The following is a 26,014-nucleotide window of genomic DNA, read 5'->3' on the forward strand; positions in this document are numbered from 1 at the left end:
GCTGTATGACAGGCTGCCCAACCAAGGTAATCTGCTGAGATGTTCTGGAATATACAGGGAAATTGATGAAGACGTACAGAGAATCTTAAGAAGCGTCAAAGAGGAAGACAGACAAAATACGCTCGTCACCAGCTGAAAATACATTTCCCTGTTGTTGATGCTCAAAACTTCCCAAATTAATGTGAGACTGAATTTAAGATCAATAGAAAGAGCAGGCGTTTAAAAGAGGGGAAAGAACAAGGTAATTTATGGAGTAACAATGAGGGATTTAAGATTTAGAGCTTCACATGAACTGCATGCTTCCACTGGATGCATCCAATTTGTCTCCACATGCATCAGATGAATTACATTTGCTCCTCATTATTTCCGGCATGATCAAAGCCAGCACTTTTCTCAAAATTATTAATGTGAAGCAAAAACTGTGTTCTGTGGACTGATCGCTTTCTAGTCTCATCCTCAGACCGCCCACAGTTTGTTCACTGCCCGTCTGATGTTCGATGTTCATCTAGATATAAATATGCATAAATAGATATAAAAAGGTAGACAATATAGAAATGTAGACATAGATATATGGATTGGTATCTACATATGTCTGTCTGTATGTATGTATGCATGCATGCATGCATGAACCGCTGAAGAAACACTGAAGCACCAAAATAGTGCTATATAGCACTTAAAAAGGTTCCCCTATGATTACGAGCCAAGAACCATTTTTGGTGCCATATAGAACCTTTTTTTTAGAGTGTATGTATAATATCCATCCATCAATCTATAGTATCCATCCATCTACAGTATCCACCTATCCATCCATCTATGTATGTATGCATTAGGGGTGTAATGGTACACAAAACTGACGGTTCGGTACGTACCTCGGTTTTGAAGTCACGGCTCAGTACGGATTCGGTACAGCAGTTTTACAAAATTGCTTTTTATTAATTTTTATTCAACAGTGGTTTAATGAAAAAATAAATTGTGTCTGTCCTTAAATGAATTCAGTTATAACTAAAAGTTTCTCAAAGATAATGCTGTAAATAGGGAGCCCTTACTTACATATTGCTATTAAAGATTAACAACAGAGCCCAAACTATTAGCCTAAATTCAGTTGCTATTTATTTTTAGATATAATAATCAACACTCATAAGCTTCACATAAGGCAGTTTTTGCATTTACTTCTAAATCTAATTATTATTATGTTTTCTCCAATTCGTTGTTGAAATATAATAATTTAGTGGCTGTAATTTTCATGACAGGTTTATTTAAACATACATTAAGTAAACAAGACATCACTAACAGGCTAAGTAGTATATAATGAATATATATAGGCTAATATAATGAATAAATAGGCTAATATAGTGCATGTATTCAGTGAAAGAGTTGATTTCTCTAGTGAGCAACAGCTGTGACACTGAATGACTTCTGAGGTAAACGTGATTCTACATGACATTGTTTACAAGCTGTTTTATTGTCTTTCCGCGGTTGAAACGCAGATGGAGCGATTACTAGGGCTGAGCCGGTTACCGCATTACCGCATTACCGCAATACCGCGGTCACGTGACGCCTATCGCGGGTCTGATATTGTCACCGCCATCACCGCCAAAAAAAAAAAAAAAAAAAAAAACATTGGCCTGCACGTGTGCACGTTGTGTCTAATTCCATGGATTCATTGATTCTAATGACATGGATTGTGTCTAAGGACGTGTGTCTTATATGGATTCCAGGTTTTCTAAACAAAACTTAATCAAAAGATGGAGCAAATCCGACCTTTCGCGAGTTGGGGAGCGCAATGTTCCATTATAACATTCCATTTGTACCTGTGTAATGTCTTTTAGCCTATAATTTGCATTTCATTTTACTAAAGCATAAAATACAGGCGCATAAGCAGGACGTGCACGTTTTAATTGCACGTGCTTAACACAATTCTCTCACATGGTTGCGCAGCCGACAATAGCGGGTAGGGAGATAGAAGTCATGAAAGCAGAAGAAGAACGCATGGGTTTGCGTCGACCGCTGGTGACCGATTTCTCCAAAAACCACGGCTTCAGAAAGAACAAACTGAGCTGGACCTGCCTTAGTACTGGTAAGTTTTAACTCTTTTCCAACTCTGTTTGGGAAAGATTGACTACAAATAAGCTGTGCCTGCGAAATTTCATTCAATATAATCAATAAATAATCTATTGTAGGCAATTAAATATAAGTTGGGTATGTGATTCTGAAATTCCAATTTCATTAAAAGGCTATCGAAAAAGATATCCGTCTGGCAGGCTTACAATCACAGTAGTGTGCGACACTTTGTTAAATTAAATAGCCTTCGTTAAATATTTGAACCACTGAGACAAAAGCGCACACGAGATATATAAATTAATATGAATATGTAAACATATATAATATAAATATATATAATAAGTAATATACAATAACGGTAGGCGTGTGAGCAGCGACACTTTGTTAAATTAAATAGCCTTCGTTAAATAGCACCACTGAGACAAAAGCGCACACGAGAGGCATATAGCCTATATATAAATTAATATAAATATGTAAAATATGCCTAATATAATAATATAATATGTAAAAATTATTTATGTAGGCTAATATAAATAACAAATATAAATAATTATATATATATAGCCTATATAATTATTTATGTAATATAAATAACATATATAGGCCTAATATATATATATGTATGTATGTATGTATGTATGTATGTATGTATGTATGTATGTATGTATGTATGTATGTATGTATGTATGTATGTATGTATGTATGTATGTATGTATGTATGTATGTATGTATGTATGTATGTATGTATGTATGTATGTATGTATGTATGTATGTATGTATGTATGTATGTATGTATGTATGTATGTACAATCATTAGCCTAAAAAGTATTCGTTAAATAGCCATGAACCACTGAGACAAAAGCGCACACCACACGAGATACGTAAAATAATATAAGTAAATGTTATAAAATATAAAAAATAAATATAAATAATAAAAGTAGCATAATATACAATCAAGGTGTGAGCAGCGAGTGACTACACTTTGTTAAATTAAATAGCCTTGAGCCTTCGTTATTCTTCATTAACCACTGAGACAAAAGCGCACACAAGATGTAAATTGTAAATGTAAATTAATAGCCAGAATATTTAAAAATATGTAATATAAAAATATAAATACTATAAATATAAATAATATGTTATATTATATGGGCGGGTGTGCGCGAAAGTCATTATAGTTTAAGTGATTGTTTGATGACGACGACTGTAATCTGAAATTAAAAATATTGGAAAAGAATAAACAAATAAATATATATTACTGATCAATACCGATAAATAAAAATGTTTTTGTTTGTCTTTGTTTATGCTGTTCCATCTTCAGATCTGTCAGTCGGGATCTGATCTCTCAGCAAAATATGAAGGCTGGGATGTAAACCATGGTCTAGTCTAGATTTCGTTTTGCCAGCACTTTTTTTTCAGATATCATTCCATTTCTGTTCTAATTGTTCCTGTTCTAAACGTGAAAAAATAAATGTAAAATAAACATGTTCCTTATTATGTTCAATTGCCTGCGCTGGTGTGTGCGTGTGCGGCTGTGCGCGAAAGTCGAGCGGGAGCCCTTTAAAGCGGTTTACCGCTGAACCGCGGGAATTTATTGCTTTTCAACCGCGGTAAGAAAAAATCCATACCGTCCCAGCCCTAGCGATTACACAACATATGATACGTTTCAGTAAGTTGTAATGTATCCTCAACATACCTTAAGTGATATTAATTTATGTTTATTCTTTAGGAAGAGATGATCGCGCACCGCGCGCTGCCGCTTGAAGTTGAACTGATACGCGTCAATCAGTCACGGCACATTAAAGAGCGTTAAAACCGCATTTATCGTTTGAATTTCGTGATAAAATAAACTGAATACTCAATATGTTAGTGTGGGAACTCGGATTGAAGTGTGTTCTGCACTTAAAACAAGCCGACTTTTAACTGTTAAAGATTGCATTCATAACCGTTCAGTACACGCGCGTGTGCACCGAACCGAAAGTCCTGTATCGAAACGGTTCAATACGAATACATGTACCGTTACACCCCTAGTATGCATGCATCTATCTATCTATCCATATATCTATCGTATGTATGCATGTATTCATCCATCCATATATCCATCCATCCATATATCCATTTATTTATCTATCCATCCATATATCCATCTATTCATCCATATATCCATCTTTCCATCTATTTATCATATGTATGCGTGTATCTATCCATCTATAATATACATCCATCCATCCAATGTAACGTTTTATCTATTGTTCCCTCTGTACGTAAGGAGTATACATTTTCAAATTTCAAAACCTTTAAAAGGTCCCATGGCATGAAAATTTCATTTTATGAGTTTTTTTAACATTAATATGAGTTCCCCTAGCCTGTATATGGTCCCTAAGTGGCTAGAAATTTTGATGGGTGTAAACCGAGTTCTGGCTGTCTTTCTCTGCCTTTGAGAAAATGACAGCTCAGACAAGCTGATCTTGAATTTTCCTGTTATGACGTCATACCAGGAAATGTTACCTCCCCTTCCTCTGCTTTGCCCGCCCAGCCCAGAGCATTCGGAGAAAATGGATTCAGTTTATGTCAGCACAGGCTTTACGATATGGATTCGACAGCACCGCGACAAACATTGAGTAACAGCGTTCATTAATGCCTGATCTCTGATCAGTGATTTCTGATGTGTAGCTAATCATTCAAGTTAACTCAGACTTTCTTTCTAGATCGTTTAATGATCGCCGTCTTGATGCCCTAAGCGTAATGCATCAGTGAATCAAGCCAGTGACTAAAACGATCGTTTCTGTTAGTAGCATGAAACCAATCAACTACAGAGAGCGATCAAAGAACACTCTTTATAATGTTCGGATCTGTCAATCACACGTCGCGAGTGTATCTGCACACTTGCCCAAACTGCCATTATAATGAATGGTGCTGTTATGCAGCACAGCGAAGCTCTTACTGTATTCATATCGACGTCGTGTTTGCTGTTGGTTGTGGTCAAAGCATTTTGTGAGAGAAAACGCGTTGTAAAGACGAGATCACTGCATTCACGCGATCAACAGACTGTCTGTCTACTCAATGCTCATCACTGCAGCTTTTCATGTGATAGTAGTAGATCATAAAATAATGCCATAATCCACACTTTGACGATTCGTTCATCTCGACGCCTGTAATGGCACATTACATGTGTTACAAAGTTCGCAGAATAAGGTGGAAGAAGACAGAGTCGACGTGACTGGGACTGTTTATTCAGAACTCTCAGCTACAAATAAGCTAGTGCTAACAGCACAGCGCTCTCAACAACTAAAACTTCCTCCAGCTCTCTGTGGTTCACGAGTGCCCAGTCAGTCTCTCTCTCTCATGCATGCAGCACGTGCAGTGCCTCGCTAAACCACGCCCCCTCTGCAACATAATCTAACACTCATTTCAAATGCAAAGATGTCAGCCAATCACAACAGTGAGCGTTTTCACTGAAGTCTCACAGCAGACACGCCCCTTGAAATAGGTCATTCAGCCAAAGGGGTAATAACAGTTTAGAAAAAATGCCTTTTATTTCTAAATTATGAATTTTTGATGTAAAAATCATACTAACAATATAAGTACACCTCAGGAAACATTATAAATAATAGAAAAATGCCATGCCATGGGACCTTTGAATACAGGTTTTTTAAAGTTTGTAAATCTAGAAAGAAAACCAGGTAAGAAAATATCAGGAAATAACAGTCTTTGAATGTCAAATAAGTGCTCAAAATAACCTCATCAGTTAGCCCTACTGAGATAAACACAGGTCAACAGCATTCCAGCTGTTTTGGAAGATGGAACACAGCATGTATACCACATTAATCCCTGAATCCCAGAAACACCTGTCGTCCCCTAACCAGCATTACGTCAAAAGGCATGAACAGATATGTGTGGGCAACGGAGGCATTGAGACACTTTCATCTTGTTTAGCTACGATATGTATATGGCACAACAGGTAAAAACAATTTAATATTTAAAAAGTAAAAAGCCAGTTTTTCCAAAGTTCTTTAATCCCCTCTTTAAAATAACAATGAAATCAACATGAAATCTAAGTATTTGCACAAAACTGTTCTTCTTGTGCATGATTCACTGGTTAAATAACTAAATAAAAAAAATTGTAACCCGTCATATCTTTGTAACTGTAATTAAAAAGAAAAATCTGTTATGAAAAAGCTTCTTTTCATAATCCAATCAACTCCCAATGCCTTTCACTTTAAAATGCGTCACATTTTGGAAGTAACATATTTCATGTTGGCTGTCATTTGGAGAAGCATGGCTTAAGTGCCTAAATACTTCCTGGACCCAACTACATCCGAATATGATAAAACCTGCAGGAAGAAATCTCCATGACATTTTAGAAGCCATTTATATCTGTAGGGGAAGTCAGCTGTTTCTTATTGGTATGGACATGACAAACTGCTCCACATAAATGAGAGACAGTACTGAGGAGTGATTGTTTGAGGCAACTCAAGGGTGCAGACAGTGCGTTGGAGGTCAAGCTAGTATAATTAAGAAATCAGGCAGGTGTCCGTACCCAGAGAAAAGCTTCAGGCTACCCAGGAATCAGCAGACGTGATCCTTCAAAAACCTTTTTTTGTAGACATATCTGTGCAAGTATGTCTACACACGTGGCACACAAGGTATACCTGCCTGAGGTATTGAATTTTGTTTTGTGCTAGATTTAGTTGTGTTACACTTGGAGGTGTTATCTTGAAGCTGGAAGGGTTTAGTACCCAATTGACTGCTGACAAGAGCAAAAGGAGAAAAACCCTTTAAGGAAAAAGACGCTCTTTACTTACAGCAAACTGCTCGTGGAGTTGGTCTCAATGGCCATGATTTTATATCAAGACATATGTCTCCCACGGCCATGCAGTGGTCTAAAGGCCATTTGGGAACTCTCAGGTTCTGCAGGATCAAATGAATTAGTAAACACATTTGGGACGATGTGGCAAAATCTCTTCACTTAAGGGCAGCAGAGTTGAATCAATTGGTCTCAAAGGAATTCTGCTGCTCAGTTTACACTGGGTAGATAGACATTCTTATCGAACAAGGAGCTCATTATGCGTGGAGAAGATCTGCAAACCTTTTTCTGAATTTCAAGAAAAATGGCTCCAACACCATGGTTTTATCTTGACCAATCAAAATAATGAATAAAAGATGGTTTTAGCTAAAAAGTACATGTATATAACATTTAACTTTATATTTAAAAATCTTTTTCACTTGGTGAAAAAAACAACTAACTATAGCATCTCTTTATATGGATTAGATGGAATAGTCTAGTCTAGTGTTATACTCTTTTTGTTAGCGTGAAAAGGGACGCAAGTTCAAATCCAGACCTAATTTATCGTTTTTTAATAAACAAAAGGAAAACTGCAATTTTGTTGTATGTAAAAGAGCAGATCTGATATATTGTTTCACAGAAATAAAAATTCTTATGAACTGGGCGAAACATAAGGGTTGGCTGATGACAAAATTATAGTTTAAAGTAAATCATCCATGCAAGGCACAATTTAGACATGTGAAGGCAGCATTTCTGACACAACATTTCAAACAAACTCCTTTATCTATAATTATTGTTCACAACTTAATTCTCAAAAGATACAAGAATTTTGGGAGTTGCATTTAAAATCCTCTCAAAAATTTGAAGAAGGCCTTTGTTCAGGGAAATAAAGGCTTTTTGTGGCTTCGGATTTATGAAAGACCATTCTGTTTGCATAAAAATAATTTTGTGATGTGTTGTCCTCTTTGGCCCCATACAGATAAAACCATGAGAATATTACATGACCTTCGTAAGTTGTTAAGCCACTGTTTTTTATTTATCCTTTGATACTGGGTCATTGATGGCACCGACTCATCATCAGTTTTAGATAACAGTCAGCTTTATATTCAGATAAAAATACTCTCTCTTTGAACAACTAGGAATTCTTTGATAATTGTGAGACATACAGACCCTGAGGCAGCAAAAGCAGCTCCACCTCATTACATCGTCTCAGTTCTTCAGTTGGGATGAGATTTGGGTGTTGGTATTGAGCATTTTAGGCCATTGAGCACTGCGCCAGTAGTGTTGCTGAACAATCAGCCGGTCTTTAGCTGCATGCCTGAGGCTTCAGAACTCCTGTTGGATCCATTTCCAGTCTTTTGAGCTTTAAGTGTTCCTCTAAGGTCCTATATAAATCACTGTTCATCAGCACTGCACTGAACTGAATAATATTGCAAAGAGCCTGTAGCCAAAATGAAGCATTTATTTTGCAGGGCAGGTTGAACCAATACCCAAAATGATTGTTACACCCGACTTCCATGATCCTCCTTAAGCCCCAGAGGATATTTAAATGGATAGTTCACCTAAAAATGAAAATTCTGTCAATCATTTCCTCACCCTTATATCATCCCAAACCTGTATGATTTTCATTCTTCTGTGGAACAAAAAAATAAAAAGTACATATTTTGACAAATGTCTCAGTTTTTTGCTTATACAATGGAAGTCAATGGGGTCAAATGACATCCTTCAAAATATTTTCTTTTGTCTTCCACAGAAGAAAGTAAGCCATCCAGGTTTGGAATGACATATGGGTGAATAAATGATAAGAATCTCATTGGTTAGTTAACTGTTAATAGTTTATCAACACTGTGTTCAACAATGGGTGAATTTGACTAGTCGTCCATATTGGACTTCTTCAAGAACAACAACCTCTGGCACATTGAATGTGTGTAGCATATTTCTCGAATATCACGTACTGACAAAAAAGCACTCCACTTCCATGCGCTGTCATTCTTGGGGGACTCTCCAATAATGTTTGTAAATGGCCTGCGATGCTGCTGCTGTTTCCAGAATACCAATGCAACCACAGTAACACCCAGTCCCCAGTCGTCTCCATGCTCACGTGTCTGGAAATGACAGCCTGGCAATGTGACTCTTGACGGAGCAGCATTGTTTCAAATTGTGTGGCGACGGAGGGAGTTTGCATCTCTGAATAAGATAGCAGCAGATTCCTACAGAGCTGTGGCGAGGGAAAGCTAGCGTCAGTATGGTCTCCGATTCATACCTTGGGAGAAGGGCAGCAAGGAAATGCACCGTCATCAGTTACAATCTACAAAAGAGGAGCATGTCACGTAAACGAGAGGAGACAAGTCTCGCGCCAGCCATCTGGAGTAGAAAACAATATTTTCTCATTCCCTCTCTAATAAAGGAAGACGCGAGATGGCTCTTTCTCAGGGAGCTCTGTGTGTATTATTGGCAGGCAGGATGAAAGATGAAAGGCTTGTGGTCATGGAGATCTGCTCCAGAGATGCCCATGGAGCCAGTGAGGCGATGTCACACAAATCAACATATGGTTTACACCTACCTAGGAGGCATGAATCTTTCCCAGAAATTTTTCAGCATGGTTATTCATCCTCCATTTGTTTTCTTTAATTGGAAGCTCTGAGAACAATGGCCAGAGGGCTGCTTTTAGACTTTTGCAAGCGAGTAATATTTTAACTTGGCAAGAGGGCTCGCTCAACACGAGCAAGACAGTATCATATTAACCTATGGTCAATGTGAAGCCGTTTAGAAAGGAAATAAAAAGCAAAACATTTGTTTACATGAATAGTGTACATGTATTAAAGCATTTGATGCACAAATCCACTTTTTTTTCTTTTGTGAGAACTAGTGATGCAAGATGAACTCTTAACTAACATAAAAATAGCCTATATAAAAAAAGTAGCTACTTTTAAACATCACATGTCTGTATCCTCCTCACATCACACCCTGTATTGAAGATTCTGGCATGTCCCACGGTTTTACTTCTTGGCATAGGGCAGGCCGCAGCGCCTGAAAATAGGCTAACTTCCGTCAACGTGACAACCTGCTTGCACAGAGAGCATGCTGGGGACTATTTTCAGGCACTGCCTAATATCATTGCGCCTGCTGCACCCATGGTACGGCAGCAAAGTTCCATGATTACTACGCAGGAATGAGAGTATACTCATAGTTCCTAGTCATATCGGTCTAGAAAATCGCAACTTTTAATTTTACGTCTGTCTTAGTACACAATGTAACTATACACATCACAACATAATATAATATACCAACCAAAAACATAATATTTAGCTGTGTGCAACCCTGTTGCCACATGATTATTAACCCTAAAACTCAGTTAACACTCTTTACAACTGTGTAACCCAAGAAGTTAACATAATTGTAACCCTATTTTTGACAGCATAACTGATTAATATGTATATTATCAAAGTATTTTCACATTTTTTACACAAACTGTCATGCTGCTGAATGCATTTGCTACACTAAGCTATTCAAACGTTACGCGTGTTGTTTGTAAGGTCAAACAAATCATATTTTTCTTTAATTTATGAGAAATCAAGCTTATCAAAAACTGGTGATAGTGATAGCTTCATTTAGGCTAAATCTGCAACCCTGAGGTTGGTTGTTATCTGTAATAACATAAATTATTATAATTATAATACTAAATGATATTACTACATTTTATATAAGTGGTTTTCGAGTAAATTTTTTATTTATTTAAAAATATCTCTCAAAATGGGTTGTTACCTACAACCCATTTTGAGAGATATTTTTAAATAAATAAAAAATTTACTCGAAAACCACTTATATAAAATGTAGTAATATCATTTAGTATTATAATTATAATAATTTATGTTATACACAAACATATGCGCACACACAAACACACAAATACAAAATGTATTATTGGAAAGTGCCAGTCACATAAATGACTAGTGAGGAGCCAAAGGGAAGAAGTTCAAAGTAAAGGTGCAGAAACCAAAGGGAACACAAATCACTCTACACTGCTCAAAACTAAGGGAACACTTAATCATGACAGTATAACACCAAGTCAGATAAACTTAAGGGATATCAATTTGTCCTGTTAGGAAGCAAACGTTGTAAATCACTTGTGAATGCTTTGGTGCAAATGAAAGTGTCAACAGGTACACTGGAGAGGCAACAGCAAGACAACCCCCAAAAAGGAAAGGATTTTGCAGATGGTGGCCATAGACAATTGTTCTCTCCTTATTCTTCCTGACTGATCTGTCTTTAGTTTTGTGTTTTGTTAGGTTGCACAGGCAGTCCTGCTCCTCCAGGATGGCATATCAATAGGTTTGGTGCGTCTCCCAGCACAGTTTCAAGAGCATGGAGGAGATACCATGAGACAGGTTGTTACACGAGGAGAGCTGAACAGCCGTTACTCCTCCGTTACTACTGGGATGAAATCCTCAGAGCCATTGTCAGAACTTATGCTGGTGCAGTGGGCCCTGGGTTCCTCCAGGTGCATGATAATGACCGGACTCATATGGCTAGAGTTTGTAGGCAGTTTTTAGATGACAAAAGGCATTGATGCCATTGACTGGCCCTCATGTTCCCCAGACCTAAATTCAATTGAGAACCTCTAGGACATTATGTATCGGAGCATCCAAAGCTGCCAAGTAGCACCACAAACTGTCCAAGAGCTCACTGATGCCCTGATACCGGTCTGGGGGGAGATGCCCAGACATTGTCGTGAGTGCATACAGGCATGTGGGGGCCATACACACTACTGACTTACATTATGAGCGGCTGAGATGAACTTAATGCAAGTTGAATCAGCCTGTAACTGTTTTTTACATAGATTTTTGGTATGATTACAAATTCAGCCCTCAGTGTCTTGATGATTTTGGCTTCTATCGACTGTTGTCACAATTTTGTTCTTAACAAATTATAGAATGTATATAAATAAAGATTTTCAAATTGAATATTTCATTCATTGAGATCCCAATGTGTGATTTAAGTGTTCCCTTAATTTTTCTGAGCAGTTTACTTCTGCACACTGAAATTCCATTTATCAAACGAGAAATCAAATGAAGGAGTGACGCTGTTCTTCGACTCGTGAATTATGGACTCCAATTTCCACCACAGCAGTATTTACCATCATCAGCACATTCAACAACATAATTATGTTTATTATGATGATAATGCAAATCACTCGATTCTCCTCATCAGCATTATGTTCTCTCAGCGCACGAGCAAGAGCCGAAGCGTTAATGAACCAACACTTGCTCAAACACATGCAACATGAGGATTGAACGAGTACCACAACCATCAAAAAGGCTTGTAATCTTTTCATAGCTATGCTTCAATAAAGTCTGCATTCAAAGCCCAGACCCTATAACAGTTTACATCTGAAAATACACGTATAAATCATCCAAGCCTCGTATCTGAAGAATTAGAGTGAATATGAGATTTTAATTGCCCGTATACAGAACATATTTCCTCTGGTGCACCATGTTATGCTAAATGCTTCTACCTTCTCCTCTCCTTCGCTCTCATTTGATTACAGAGAGCACCCTTCAGACAACAGCCATTTTTTTTTTTTATCCCACAGAAACAAAAGCGCAGAAGAGCTCTCAGTGCCTGTTCCCTGCACGCTCTCATCCTGGCACTTCACTTTACCCATTATGCACTCATTTTCCCTTACAAAACAAGAGCTCGGCCGACCTGTGCACCGCCCGCCCTCTTCTGCCTCAGAAGCACGACATGAGGCATGTCAGAAAGTGAGGAGAAACTTCTAAGCAGACAGAGGAATCGAGAGAGCGACTCTTTTCTCTTTACCTGCAGCCTTATTTTCACATCAGTCGCTACTGCACACAAACACAGGAGAGCTAGTGTTGACATAGTGAAATAGGAGAAGATCTAACGTGTGGCTGATTATTCCTTCATAGCTGCACCATTCTCCCGGTCTGTTTCTCTTCTTTTTTCACTATCCCAGGCCAAAAGAAACATTTACCCTAGAGTACAATTTGTACTTTTACCGCATGTGCCAATTAGCCCTGGCTGGCATAGCAAAAATAAATAAATAAATAAAATTATATATATATATATATAAAAACTTTTGGCAATATAGTGCGTGTATAACAGCTTCAACTCTTCTGGGAAGGCTTTCCACAAGGTTTAGAAATGTGTTTATGGGAATGTTTGACCATTCTTCTAGAAACGCATTTGTAAGGTCAGGCACTGATGTTGGACGAGAAGGCCTGGCTCACAGTCTCCGCTCTAATTTATCCCAAAGGTGTTCTATCGGGTTGAGGTCAGGACTCAAAGTTTTGCGTATTTTTAGAATGCTAGCAAAACCAATTGTATTGGGGTTATTTAACCATTAAATGCATGACTGTTTCGCCAAACATTCTTACATATTCGGGTCTTTAGCGACCCGGATCTATATCAAACATGGATAGATCTATACCTGTCGCGATAATATATAAACGTCCTTATATTAGAGTAAGAATTAAAGAAGAATAAAATAAAACCTATTTCGTTACCTTTTGGAGCTTGGAAGGGTTCAGTTTGAGCAGATGTTTTATACCATCATCACTGTCCTCGTTAGAGCTCATTTACCAGTACATTCAGCATCTGGCTCATATTTGCGATCTCACGCAGATCCTCAAAACTCATTTTCAACGTCTTCAAAATAAATATTTTGATCACTGACAGCTTCCTTCACCAGATCCATCATCAAGTGACAGTGACACTAATATTTGAATGTGTTCAGTACTTGCTCTGCAGTAAATCGCTTAGCAATTTCAAGTTTTGCAGATTATAATTATTATTGTTTCGTTTTCTGTCTGAGGGTAATTATGAGTGAAACGTCACTTCATCATTGTGTATCAGACATTGCCACCTTGCGGAATAAAGGTGAATTGCACTTATTTCGTCATTATAGATTAATTCATTATTGTGCAGAAAAAAAAGTACAATCTTAAACACCTCGGTCGTTAGTGACCCTATACAATTTTGACAAAAAACTAGTGGAAAAACAATTATATTAATTTTAATTATAATTTTTTTCTTGTTATATTGTTTAAAATGGATTGATTAAGGAATACTAAGAAGGTTGATGTCTAACTTAAAAAAATGAATGAGGAGGAGGGTAGTGAATGACGTCTCGGTCGCTAAAGACCCGAGGTATGCATTTAAGGGTTAATCTAAGCCCACTTTTATTCTTGCATGGTAAGTGTTAATTTTGGACCCTGGTTTATCCTCTTTCCCAACCATCCATCTAGACTCCCAGCCTATTTATTGGTCAATGCATACCCCTAATGCACCACTGCAGCAAGCTGATGTTGAAGCTCTTGTTTCCTGGATCCGGGTAGCTCACTCAAATTCTCAACATCTCTTTTTCCCTCTCATATTCTCTCTCTTACGCTCCGTTAAGGGAATTCTCGCTCTCTTTCTCCGTTATTTTAGCTCTGGCATATAGATAGACAATAACTTTTAAACTTCGCCCAAGTTCTCTGCATCTCCCGCCCCTCTCCCTTCATCTCTCCATCTGCATGGAGTGGAAACATTCTTCCAACATCACAGGATGTCCACATCAGTCTTTGAAGCTGAGAGCCAAACACTTTTCTAAAGGTAATGGAAGAACATGCTTATCAGAGTGATCCAGCTCTCTTTTGATACAGCCAAGACCCAGTGGCTGGATAGAAGAACAAAGATTTCACCCAGGCACGGCACATCCAAGGATGCAGGTACAAGGTTGTCTAACTCTAACCAATAAGCTAGTGGGTATAACTGGATGATTATAGCATATGGTTTGTGGGCTAGTCGTTTCCTTGGAGTATATCTAAGTATATTTATATATATTATAAATATATTATATTATATTATATTATATTATATTATATTATATTATATTATATTATATTATATTATATTATATTATATTATATTATATTATATTATATTATATTATATTATATTATATTATATTATATTATATATTATATTATATATTATATAATATATATATATATATATATATATTATATATATATATATATATATATATATATTATATATATATATATATATATATATATATATATATATTATATATATATATATATATATATATATATATATATATTATATATATATATATATATATATATATATATATAATATTATATTATATTATATTATATTATATTATATTATATTATATTATATTATATTATATTATATTATATTATATTATATATATTATATTATATTATATTATATATATTTACACATACATACATATACACATATATACATACATACATACATACATACATACATATACACATATATATACACATATATACATGTACACACACACACACACACACACACACACATCTAGCCTGCAATCTCTTGATCAGAGACCCCAGTTAACCTTGCAGCTCAAAACCAGATAACTGCTCAGACTTGCATGCGCGGATCGACAGCACGAGTTGTTTCTGTGAGATGTTTGGACAGATGTAAGGCTAGCAGCTCAACAGTGACTGGGCACAGAAAGCTGATATCAATATTTGTCCAATTATTCATCCACAAGCAAACCATTTCCATAAAGCCTCAAAAGGTAAAAGTTCCCATCGGCAAACTCTCAGACAATTTCATATCGCTTTGATATCACCACACACATACACACTTCAGAAAAACCCAGCTGCAGTGGTAATGTATGTGTGTATTGGTGTTTGTGGTGGTCAGTGTTTGTTTTACACCAAAGCTTTCAGCAATGTCTAATATTTGAAAATGAAACCCTAGCAAAAGTGCTCACCAAGGGCACATAGCAACCCCAAAATTGGCTGCTCGTGAGCATCCTTACTGAATCATAAAATGTGCCCACATCAAAAACAAAATACATCATATGTCGTATTTTAACATTTGTGTTCTGCTACAATGACACTACTATTAAGAGTTATTCATGATCCTTGAACAGTCTCCCACGGTACGTACCACTGTACCCACGGTACATAACACGATACTCATGGCATACCAAACGCGCCTTGCCCCCTGCTGCCCCAGCCCAGACCTGGCCCATTGTTGAGGATGACCTCACTTAACCTTGTCTCACGAAACAAATTTTTCTTCCTTGACATTTGATTAAATTGTAATTAGGGGTGTAACGGTACCCGTATTCGTCCCGCAAATTTTCAGTAGGCCCGTATGTCTACATGATGAATACAGCATCGTAGCCTAACCACTATTAACCACCAATAATCGCAATAAACTCTGTGTTTTGTTACTTTCAATAAGAAACAAAGTGTCATCTTTCAAATTCTGTCCATTTTATTACGAAATTAAAAGAAATTCTGTTTTGCCGTTTTAATGTGGCGTGACCGATCACTGTATAGGCGCCTCAGTTCAAGTGGCAACACAGAGTGAGTGAACGCGATCATCACTTCCTCTTTTATATTTTATGCGTTTAAATAATTCTGTCATGAAATTGACAGCCACTGTGTAAATTAATATATTTCAACAACAAATTCGAGTAAAAACATAATTTTATAATTTGATTTTAAAGTTAATGTAAAAACTGCCTTTAATTTACATGTTTGCATAGAATTTGTTATTTGAGGGTTGATTATTATATCTAAAAATAAATAGCAACTGAATTTAAGCTAATAGTTTGGCCTCTGTAGCTAACTTAATATAATGTGCAAGTAAGGGCTCCCAATATAGTTTACAGCATTATTAGCAGAGGTCATTTTTTGGTTTTATCCTTAAGATTTTAATCATAATTGAATTCATTTAAAGACACAATTTGATCAGTAAACCACTGTGTAATAAAAAATAAAAATTATGTTTAGTTTTCTCCTGCCGCTGCACCAAACCGTGACTTCATAAACTGAGGTAAGTACAGAACCGCAGTGTACCGTTACACCCCTAATATATGCAATGCCAGACATGCTTTATATTATTACATCTTAAAAATATAAATCTGTATTTTTTTCTTTCTGAAAACATTTCTGAGGGGAGATGTGCGAGTGCCCAGCTGTTGAATGTAGGATGTTAACCTACCTCCAGTCTTCCCGTGTCAGGCTGGAAGCCACGTGCTGGGTCCTCTGTGGTCACACGGCACTGGATGGCATAGCCATTGATCCGTATCTTGTCCTGTTTCAGGCCCAGCTCGGGCAGACTGCGACCTTCACACACTCTCAACTGAGCGTGTACCAGATCCACACTGGAAGAGAGGAAGAGAGAAACAGAGACAGTGGTGATATTGCATTTGCTAAACAACAAAAACACACCCTGCCACAGGCCGCAAGCCTCAAAAGATCACATCCAACACTGATACTTTATCACTCCAGAAAAGTGCATGTTATCAGGCCACACCCGTTCAGTGATCTGGAATCACAACAGATTCTGTCAAACAAACTCTTCTCAGTTGCTTGACATTCCAGCAGGTGCAACACTGAGGCAATATTCACCCCGGTGAGGCGAGAACATGCAAGATGCCTGCTTGCTCCAATAACTTCTATTAGACAGGCTTGACAACTAGCAATCCGCTTCACAACACTGCACTCGCTTGACAAGGAGTGGGATGAGTGGATTGTAGAAGGAAACAAGCGAGTCACTCAACGACATACAAACAGGAAATGCCTGCTAGATTCAGGGCTAACAGCTAGTGCCTGATCCACTCCGGCCTCAATAGCTTCACAATTAAATCACTCCCTCAGCTCAATTGAATGAACCAGGCTTTTCCAGGGCTGATTGGCTACATTTGGCTGAATCTGCCATCTTACTGGATAAGTGCTTTCCCCAGTGTAAAGTTGGATTTATTAAGAGCCATATAAATCACAGTGATATATTTACTCACCCTAGATTCACTGAACTCATTCCTCAAGTCCCACAATTCCTCATCCTCATATATCAGGTCCATTTTATTCTTATAGCACAAAGAGAAGGGGTGAACCAGGGTTGACTAATGGAGGAAAATATGCATGTATGGAATAGAAACTTGTCAGCGTTACGAACCCGCAGCCTTTTGTTTGGAATCACTGTTGACATGTAAGGGAAAAGCTACAAGGTATTTATTCCTAATTACTCATGCTTGTTTCACCATATCAGAAGGAATAAAAGGCATTCAAACAGCTTCCAGGCTAAAACTTCACGATTCATCCTCTTTATGATGAATGAATAATCAAATTACAAAGTGCTAGAGTGTGTGTGTGTGTGTGTGTGTGTGTGTGTGTGTGTGTGTGTGTGTGTGTGTGTGTGTGTGTGTGTGTGTGTGTGTATGTGTGTGTGTGCGCGCCAGACAACTGTGAAAGCACCCAGTGGGTCACAAAATATTTTTAACCAATAAAAGAAGAGCGAGTATTTGCTTTCATGCTGTGCATCAATAATTTATGCTACAAATTGTCTGCTTTTTTCATCTCTGGCACAGAGGCATTTTGAAAATGTAGGATTTCTTGAAGGGCAACATATATAAATCGCACAGCATGCTTTTGATAACACTACAGCAATATATTTATATGCACATAGTACACACATGGTGGTGGCAAAGGCAATATGTTTGCACAGCTCTCAACATTATCTGGCTAGGCCTCATTAATTTTTTAACAATGGTACAAACAAGCTCTGAATATTGCACGCATATGTCTTTATGACACTGCGTCTAATGATAACATCTCTCACATGAACTCTGGTCATAAAAACTGCAAGCTGAAATAATTACCAAATGAAACATCAAAATCAGCTTAATGGATTATCCCTATTATTTTCTTTGTGTAAATACTCCAGCAGACCAATGTGCAATAGTTAAAATTATATTTATCAGATGATACATTTGGGATCTGAGTGGCAAACTGTTAGGTTGCAAGTTGAATCCATAGACCCTGATCAACACACTTAACCCACAAAAAATGTCCCTGCAATTACTGAACTGACAGGGAAGGTCACTGTGGATGAGCTAAAATGGTTACAACATTAAAAGTTTTAGTGCCATCATACGAAGAACAGCTTTTAAATGTTAGTTAATATCTTTCAAAAACCCACCGAATAAATTTAAAACTGACTTTTGAGTACTGGGAGGAAAACTATAAGAGCAAAAATCTAAGTTTATATGTATTTTAATGTATTTATTGTAGGATTCAGAAGTATTCATTTATGTATTGATATAATCTGTATCTCACAAACCCGGCAAAATGTGTTTTCCCCTTATTTGGCTGTCACACAATATGTGTCAAAACAATCTGATACATAAATAATAGAACTGTCATATCAAATATTTATTATAAACTGAGAAATCTAGCATTGAATTTAAATTAGATAGAATGAATTGAGAATACAGAATGGGATTTATTTGACATTTTTGACTAAAATATACAGCTTTGAAACCTAATAAAATAAGTTCATAATAAGTTTACTTTGTTCTGTTAGAACATAATAGAAATCTTTCTTTTGAAGATACACATGCATACACACACACTTAAGCAAACCAGAAATCAACAGTAATACTCGAGTGGATTCAATGGATGATTTGAAAGAAACAGTGATCGAACAGTCAAACAGAAAGATTTAAAGTTGGAATGAAACCGAAATTGCAAACTTCTTTTCTTCTCTATCGAGTGAAATCAAAATGTTGGGCAGGACTTGATTTTGTCCATTGGGAATTGATTGGATTGTTGTCTTTTGCTAATTGCTGGGATCGTCGGTGCATGTCATTAGCGAAGAGATGTCATTTTTTATTAAATACTATGAGAACACATGACTGTTAAAAATAATGTGTACAGATATATAATTAATCAAACTGCAATATAAAAAAAAAACTGTCAATTTTGATGTCACAGGGACTTTAAGCAGATAACTAGGGAATTTGTGATTCTTCATTTAAATTAAAAAACAGCTTATAAAAGCTGTCTATTTACAATGTTGTCTCAAAAGAATGATCAGTGTGGTATAATCTATTTAGCAGTTTGGCTTTTCAGTGCTGGACAGGAAGAGTAATCTGCAGCAGTGAAAACAGATTCTGGGATTCAATGTACTCATAAAATCACAGCTATAAGGGGCCGCTGACCCAGTCTCAAGGGCACAATGTTCACTTCCACGCTCCCTTACCTCTCTCACTCAAGCTTCTCCTGATTATATGCATCTATACTGCTCCCATAGCAATCCAAGTCCGGAAAGCTACAATGAGTTCCATAATAATGTGTAACAATAACTTAAAGGGGCTATATGCGTTTTTCTGAAATTTAAACTCGCGACTGACACCTGTGGCCAAAAAACAGAACTGCTCTCATTTTCTGGTGGTGACGTCACATCCGCAGATAGCGCAGGAAAAGACGACCCGCCAGAAAATAGGAAAGATAGGATACAGGCTTATAGGTGCACCCACTGTGAGCGGACAAGGTGTCAGTATGCTCATCAGGAGATGTTTGAGTCATAAATGGTAAAATAAAAAGGCTATTGTTACGTTTATTTTGGGGAAAAAGTTGCATATAGCCCCTTTAAAAGGATTGCTGCAATATTATATGAACAGGCTTTGATTCAGCAAACACACGTCGCCTACCAAACTTCCCAAAATACACAATATCCTAATTAAGAAAACGGTTTCATCATCTCCCATAGATTTAGACAGAAAGCTGCGTCTCTCAGAAGGTGGTTGCAAATTTGGGAAGTGCTTGATGTTAAAAATAGTCATTAAGCGCATAACTATGGTGATCATGCTGACTGACACACAGCTGAAGTGCATGCACAGAAAGCCACGTCTCTCAGCATGAGATTGCAAATTCAGATCTCTTTCAAGTCTTATTGGCCTTGAATGGTCGACACAATTATGTCAAAATGCGCACGTGTGGAGCATTCATGCATAAACAATCGTCTCAAGTGAAAGTAAACAGTTAGGCGTAAAAAGGATGTTTATCAGTATAATAGATCCATGCATTTGCTCTTAAAGTGACAGTAGCCTAATAAACCTGGTGCTCTCTGTACCATTTAATGTTAATTTAAACAAAAAGGAAAATAACTGCTCTTGACTGATAACAGATGACTGATAAAAATAACTTTTATAGCTTTAATAAGAATAAATTAAAAAGTATTTTATTTCAATTCATATTCAATATCTATACTATTTCTAACTACATGTTAAATGAACCCATCGTACCTGAAAAACGTAATTGAATTCATATTTTGTTATATTGTATTTGTCCTATAGTTTGTCCTTTGCTTCTTTATTCTTCTTATTTTTAACAACAAGAATAACTTTTCCTTGATATATATTGTTTTCATGAAATAAAATTACTCATATCGCGAAACAATATTTTGGTCATATCACCCACCCCTAGTTGTGGCAATGGAGGAATGTCTCTCTCATACAAATGTCAATGTATGCAACTTCAATATTCCGCAATAAGCTTAAAGGGATAGTTCACCCAAAAATGAAAATTCTATCATCATTTACTCACCCTCAAGATGTTCCAAACCCGTATGAATTTCTTTCTTCTGCTAAACACAGAAGAAGATATTTTGAAGAATGTGGGTAACCAAACAGTTGATGGTAGCCATGGCAGTAAATGGCTACCGTCAACTGCTTGGTTAAGTAAATTAATTTAGATTTTTGTGTGAACTATCCCTTTAATTTGATTTACACAAGTTGGAAAAGTATCAGCTAGAGATTTACATAATTTTTTTCCCTGTCAGTTTTCTTTCTATTCTTTAATTATATCACCCAGCCCTAGTTGGGACCGTGATTGTTTGTTAGGTCAGTTGTCGAGGATCAAGGATGTTGACAGAAGAACATGTACCACGTGAATAAATCACAGCACTTTCAATAACTTCTAAAAAGGTAAACCTCACATTTACAAGCAAAAAAACACCACCACCACAAAATTGCTACCCCCAAACTGCCATTGTGTACCTTTTAAATCTCCATACAGTAGAGAATTTCAGCAGCCTACAGTCAGACAGATGAGAGAGTGAGCGAGTGCCAAAGAGAGACACAAAAAATTAAGACGGGGAGCCGTAGACAGAGGAAACAAGAGAGCAGAGCAAAAAAGGAGGACAGTGGAAGAGATCCGACTGCAGCAAACAGCAAGAGAATGGTTATGGGAGCTGCTCAGTGATGAGGTGGGGGAGCCATGTTAATATATTCAGTCTGATTCTCCATTCCATTTTAATTGCCAAAGCCAGGCAGCAGTATATGCAGAAATGATGTGGGAGTGGAGTAGTCCCAGTCAGTCATACAACATAGACTGAGCCCCTGAGTGACACTTTTGTCGTGTGATTGACTGCGTGTGTTCTCCCACAATTTTTATTATCTGCCAATGTTGCTGAATAGGATCATACCAGAGTTTAAAGAAACCAATATATGATGACAATTGTGCATCAAAGCCAAGCCAAACTTTAAAGAGTCAGAAAGGTGTGGCAATATACCCTCATCAATATCTCCTTTTAATTTTTATTGACCCATTGTTAAGTGTCTGTTTGTCTACATATACACAATGTTTTATTTATTTTAAAATAACATTGATTGAACATTATTGAAAGTTTCAATTAAAATAATTAAACCGACTTCTCGACAGACAGTCTAGACAGACAGACAGACAAACAAAAAGAACATTAGGTAGACAGACAGACAAACAAACAGAACATTAGACAGACAAACACACAGAACATTAGACAGACAGACAAACAAACAGAACATTAGACAGACAGACAAACAAACAAACAAAATTAGACAGACAAACACAGAACATTAGACAAACAGACAGACAGACAGACAAACAAACAGAACAGAACATTAGACAGACAGACAAACACACAGAACATTAGACAGACAGACAGACAAACACACAGAACATTAGACAGACAGACAGACAGACAGACAGACAGACAGACAGACAAACAAACAGAACATTAGACAGACAGACAGACAAACACACAGAACATTAGACAGACAGACAGACAAACACACAGAACATTAGACAGACAGACAGACAAACACACAGAACATTAGACAGACAGACAGACAGACACACAGAACATTAGACAGACAGACAGACAGACAGACAGACAAACAAACACACAGAACATTAGACAGACAGACAGAGAGACAAACACACAGAACATTAGACAGACAGACAGACAGACAGACAAACAAACAGAACATTAGACAGACAGACAGACAAACACACAGAACATTAGACAGACAGACAGACAGACAAACAAACACACAGAACATTAGACAGACAGACAGAGAGACAAACACACAGAACATTAGACAGACAGACAGACAGACAAACAAACAAACACACAGAACATTAGACAGACAGACAAACACACAGAACATTAGACAGACAAACACAGAACATTAGACAAACAGACAGACAGACAGACAGACAAACAAACAGAACAGAACATTAGACAGACAGACAAACACACAGAACATTAGAAAGACAGACAGACAAACACACAGAACATTAGACAGACAGACAGACAGACAGACAAACAAACAGAACATTAGACAGACAGACAGACAAACACACAGAACATTAGACAGACAGACAGACAGACAGACAGACAGACAGACAGACAAACACACAGAACATTAGACAGACAGACAGACAGACAGACAAACAAACACACAGAACATTAGACAGACAGACAGAGAGACAAACACACAGAACATTAGACAGACAGACAGACAGACAAACAAACAGAACATTAGACAGACAGACAGACAAACACACAGAACATTAGACAGACAGACAGACAGACAGTAGGCTTGCTACGATAGTCGGTGTTGCCGGTGTTACCGGTGTCCAGACTCAACACCGGTTACATCACTTGCCCACCGTGGCACCGCCCACCGTCTTTTTGATTTTTTTATAGTAATAAAATAATTTTGTTCAGTTAGAGAACAGACAATACAAATAAAAACTGAACGTATCTGCTTAATAAAGCAGGATCCGACCGTGAGTCTCGGCAGCGGCAGGAGTCATTCATCAGATTTAAGAGTGAGGAGCTGACTGAGATGATCGCGGAAGATTTGGTTTCAAAGCGAAACGTAAAAGCGCCTATTTAAGGGAGTTTGTCATTTGTTTTGTTGTTGTGTTTTTCATTAAAAATAATAGACTAATAAACCCATAATTCAAGCAACCCGCAGCCGAATTGGCGCTAATTCAAAACCGAAAGTTAAATGTGCACGGCCGCACAGAGAGCGCATTGTTTACTTTCGCCTGGCTCCGCAGTGCGAGCCTCCGCTACGCTGACTGCGCGCATTTCTTTTTGCCGCGCGCACCCTCGCGCTCGTGCGGGCGCGTCGAGTATAAACGAGGCTTTACGGACGAACTGTTATTCATTCATGGCGTGCATCTCAATCATAGACTGATCAATGCTTGATCAGTGCCCTGACTACTGAACTAGGGAACTGATTGAGACGCACCCATGGCCTCACAGAGCGCGCATTAACAGACGAGCTGTCATTCACACAACAAGCTGCATGAATTTTATGTGCCTTGTACAAATAATCCATTTTCATGAAAGGAATAAAAGAGAAATGAAAATGAATGAATGAATTCACGGTGTGTGAATACGCAACACTGGCGCGTTTTCAGTTCAGAGCGGTGGTGTGCATGTTACTTTCGGTTAGATAGAATTAGTGATTTAAAAGCCTCCGCCGGTGATACCGGTATTACCGGTGTTGTCACACATCAATTAACCGGTGGGAAAATTTCCTCACCGTCACATCCCTAACAGACAGACAAACAAACACACAGAACATTAGACAGACAGACAGAGAGAAAAACACACAGAACATTAGACAGACAGACAGACAAACAAACAAACACACAGAACATTAGACAGACAGACAAACACACAGAACATTAGACAGACAAACACACAGAATATTAGACAGACAGACAGGCAGACAAACAGAACCATAAGACAGACAAACAAACAAACAAACAAAACACGCAGAACATTAAACAGACAGACACACACACATAATATTAGAAAAATAGACAGGCAGACAAACAGAACATTAGACAGACAGACAGACAATCAGAATATTAGACAGACAGGCAGACAAACAGAACATTAGACAGACAGACAAACAGAACATTAGACAGATAGGCAGACAAACAGAATTGTAGACAGACACACAGGCAGACAAACAGAACATTAGACAGACAGACAAACAGACAGACAGACAGACAAACAGACAGGTAGGCAGACAGACAGACAAACAGAACATTAGACAGACAGACAGGCAGACAAACAGAACATTAGACAGACAAACAAACAAACAGAACATTAGACAGACAAACAGAACATTAGACAGACAGACAAACAGAACATTAGACAGATAGGCAGACAAACAGAACATTAGACAGACAGGCAGACAAACAAACATAACATAAGACAGACAGACAGACAGACAAACAGAACATTAGACAGACAGACAAACAGAACATTAGACAGATAGAACTCTAGACAGACAGACAGACTGACGGGGACAGAACAGCGGACAGACCGCCAGACAGACCGACAGAACGCTGGAGAGAACTCTACAGTCTAGACAGACATTTTCTTTTTGTCTGCAGGGGAAAAACATTAGATGAGTGCATGTGCTGCTTCACAGGAACATTGTCCCTCACCATCTTATCTCTGGTCATAAGTGTGCGCAGGTGTCGGGTCCAACCAGCCTGTTTAAACAGCATCATTACACACCGCTGTTGACACAGTGCTTGAGCCAATCAGTCTATGGTTACATGCTGCTAAGGAAACACACACAAACACACCTGGAGAGGGATACTGGCACGGATCAAGTCTGTCATCACATAGAGAGCTCTCAAGGGACCCCTAGGAGCAGTTGTTTTTTTTATCTGGTCCATTCAGAGCCAAATCAGAAAGGACAGATACTTTAGACATCAATACCACAACAAATCCAAACAACTAAAATCACGTTGACACGCACGCTCCATTATCTGATGCAACACTATAAGCAAAAGGTCATAAGACCAAAACCACAGAGGAATGAACTCCCCCCAGGAGAGAGCAACGAGATGGTGTGGGTAGTCCACATTCAGCTTAAATAACTTCACGTAAATCAGTTTCTTTCCTTCCTCCTGCCATTAACCTCAAATTCATATTTGACCTTTAATTACCAAGTCTTCCCTCCAGCTAACTTTC

General features: G+C 37.6%; 1 protein-coding gene across 1 annotated transcript in view; it reads right to left on the reverse strand.

Annotated features, from left to right (window-relative positions):
- Positions 1-26,014, reverse strand: part of pcxa (pyruvate carboxylase a) — a 159,528-nt gene that overhangs the window by 91,400 nt on the left and 42,114 nt on the right. The window contains exon 9 of the mRNA XM_079835538.1: positions 16,898-17,060. Coding sequence (XP_079691664.1) covers positions 16,898-17,060 — 163 coding nt within the window. The remainder of the gene's footprint in view (positions 1-16,897; positions 17,061-26,014) is intronic.

The sequence above is a fragment of the Gobio gobio genome, assembly GCF_949357685.1.
Source record: "Gobio gobio genome assembly, chromosome: 14".
NCBI classification, from domain to species: Eukaryota; Metazoa; Chordata; class Actinopteri; order Cypriniformes; family Gobionidae; genus Gobio; species Gobio gobio.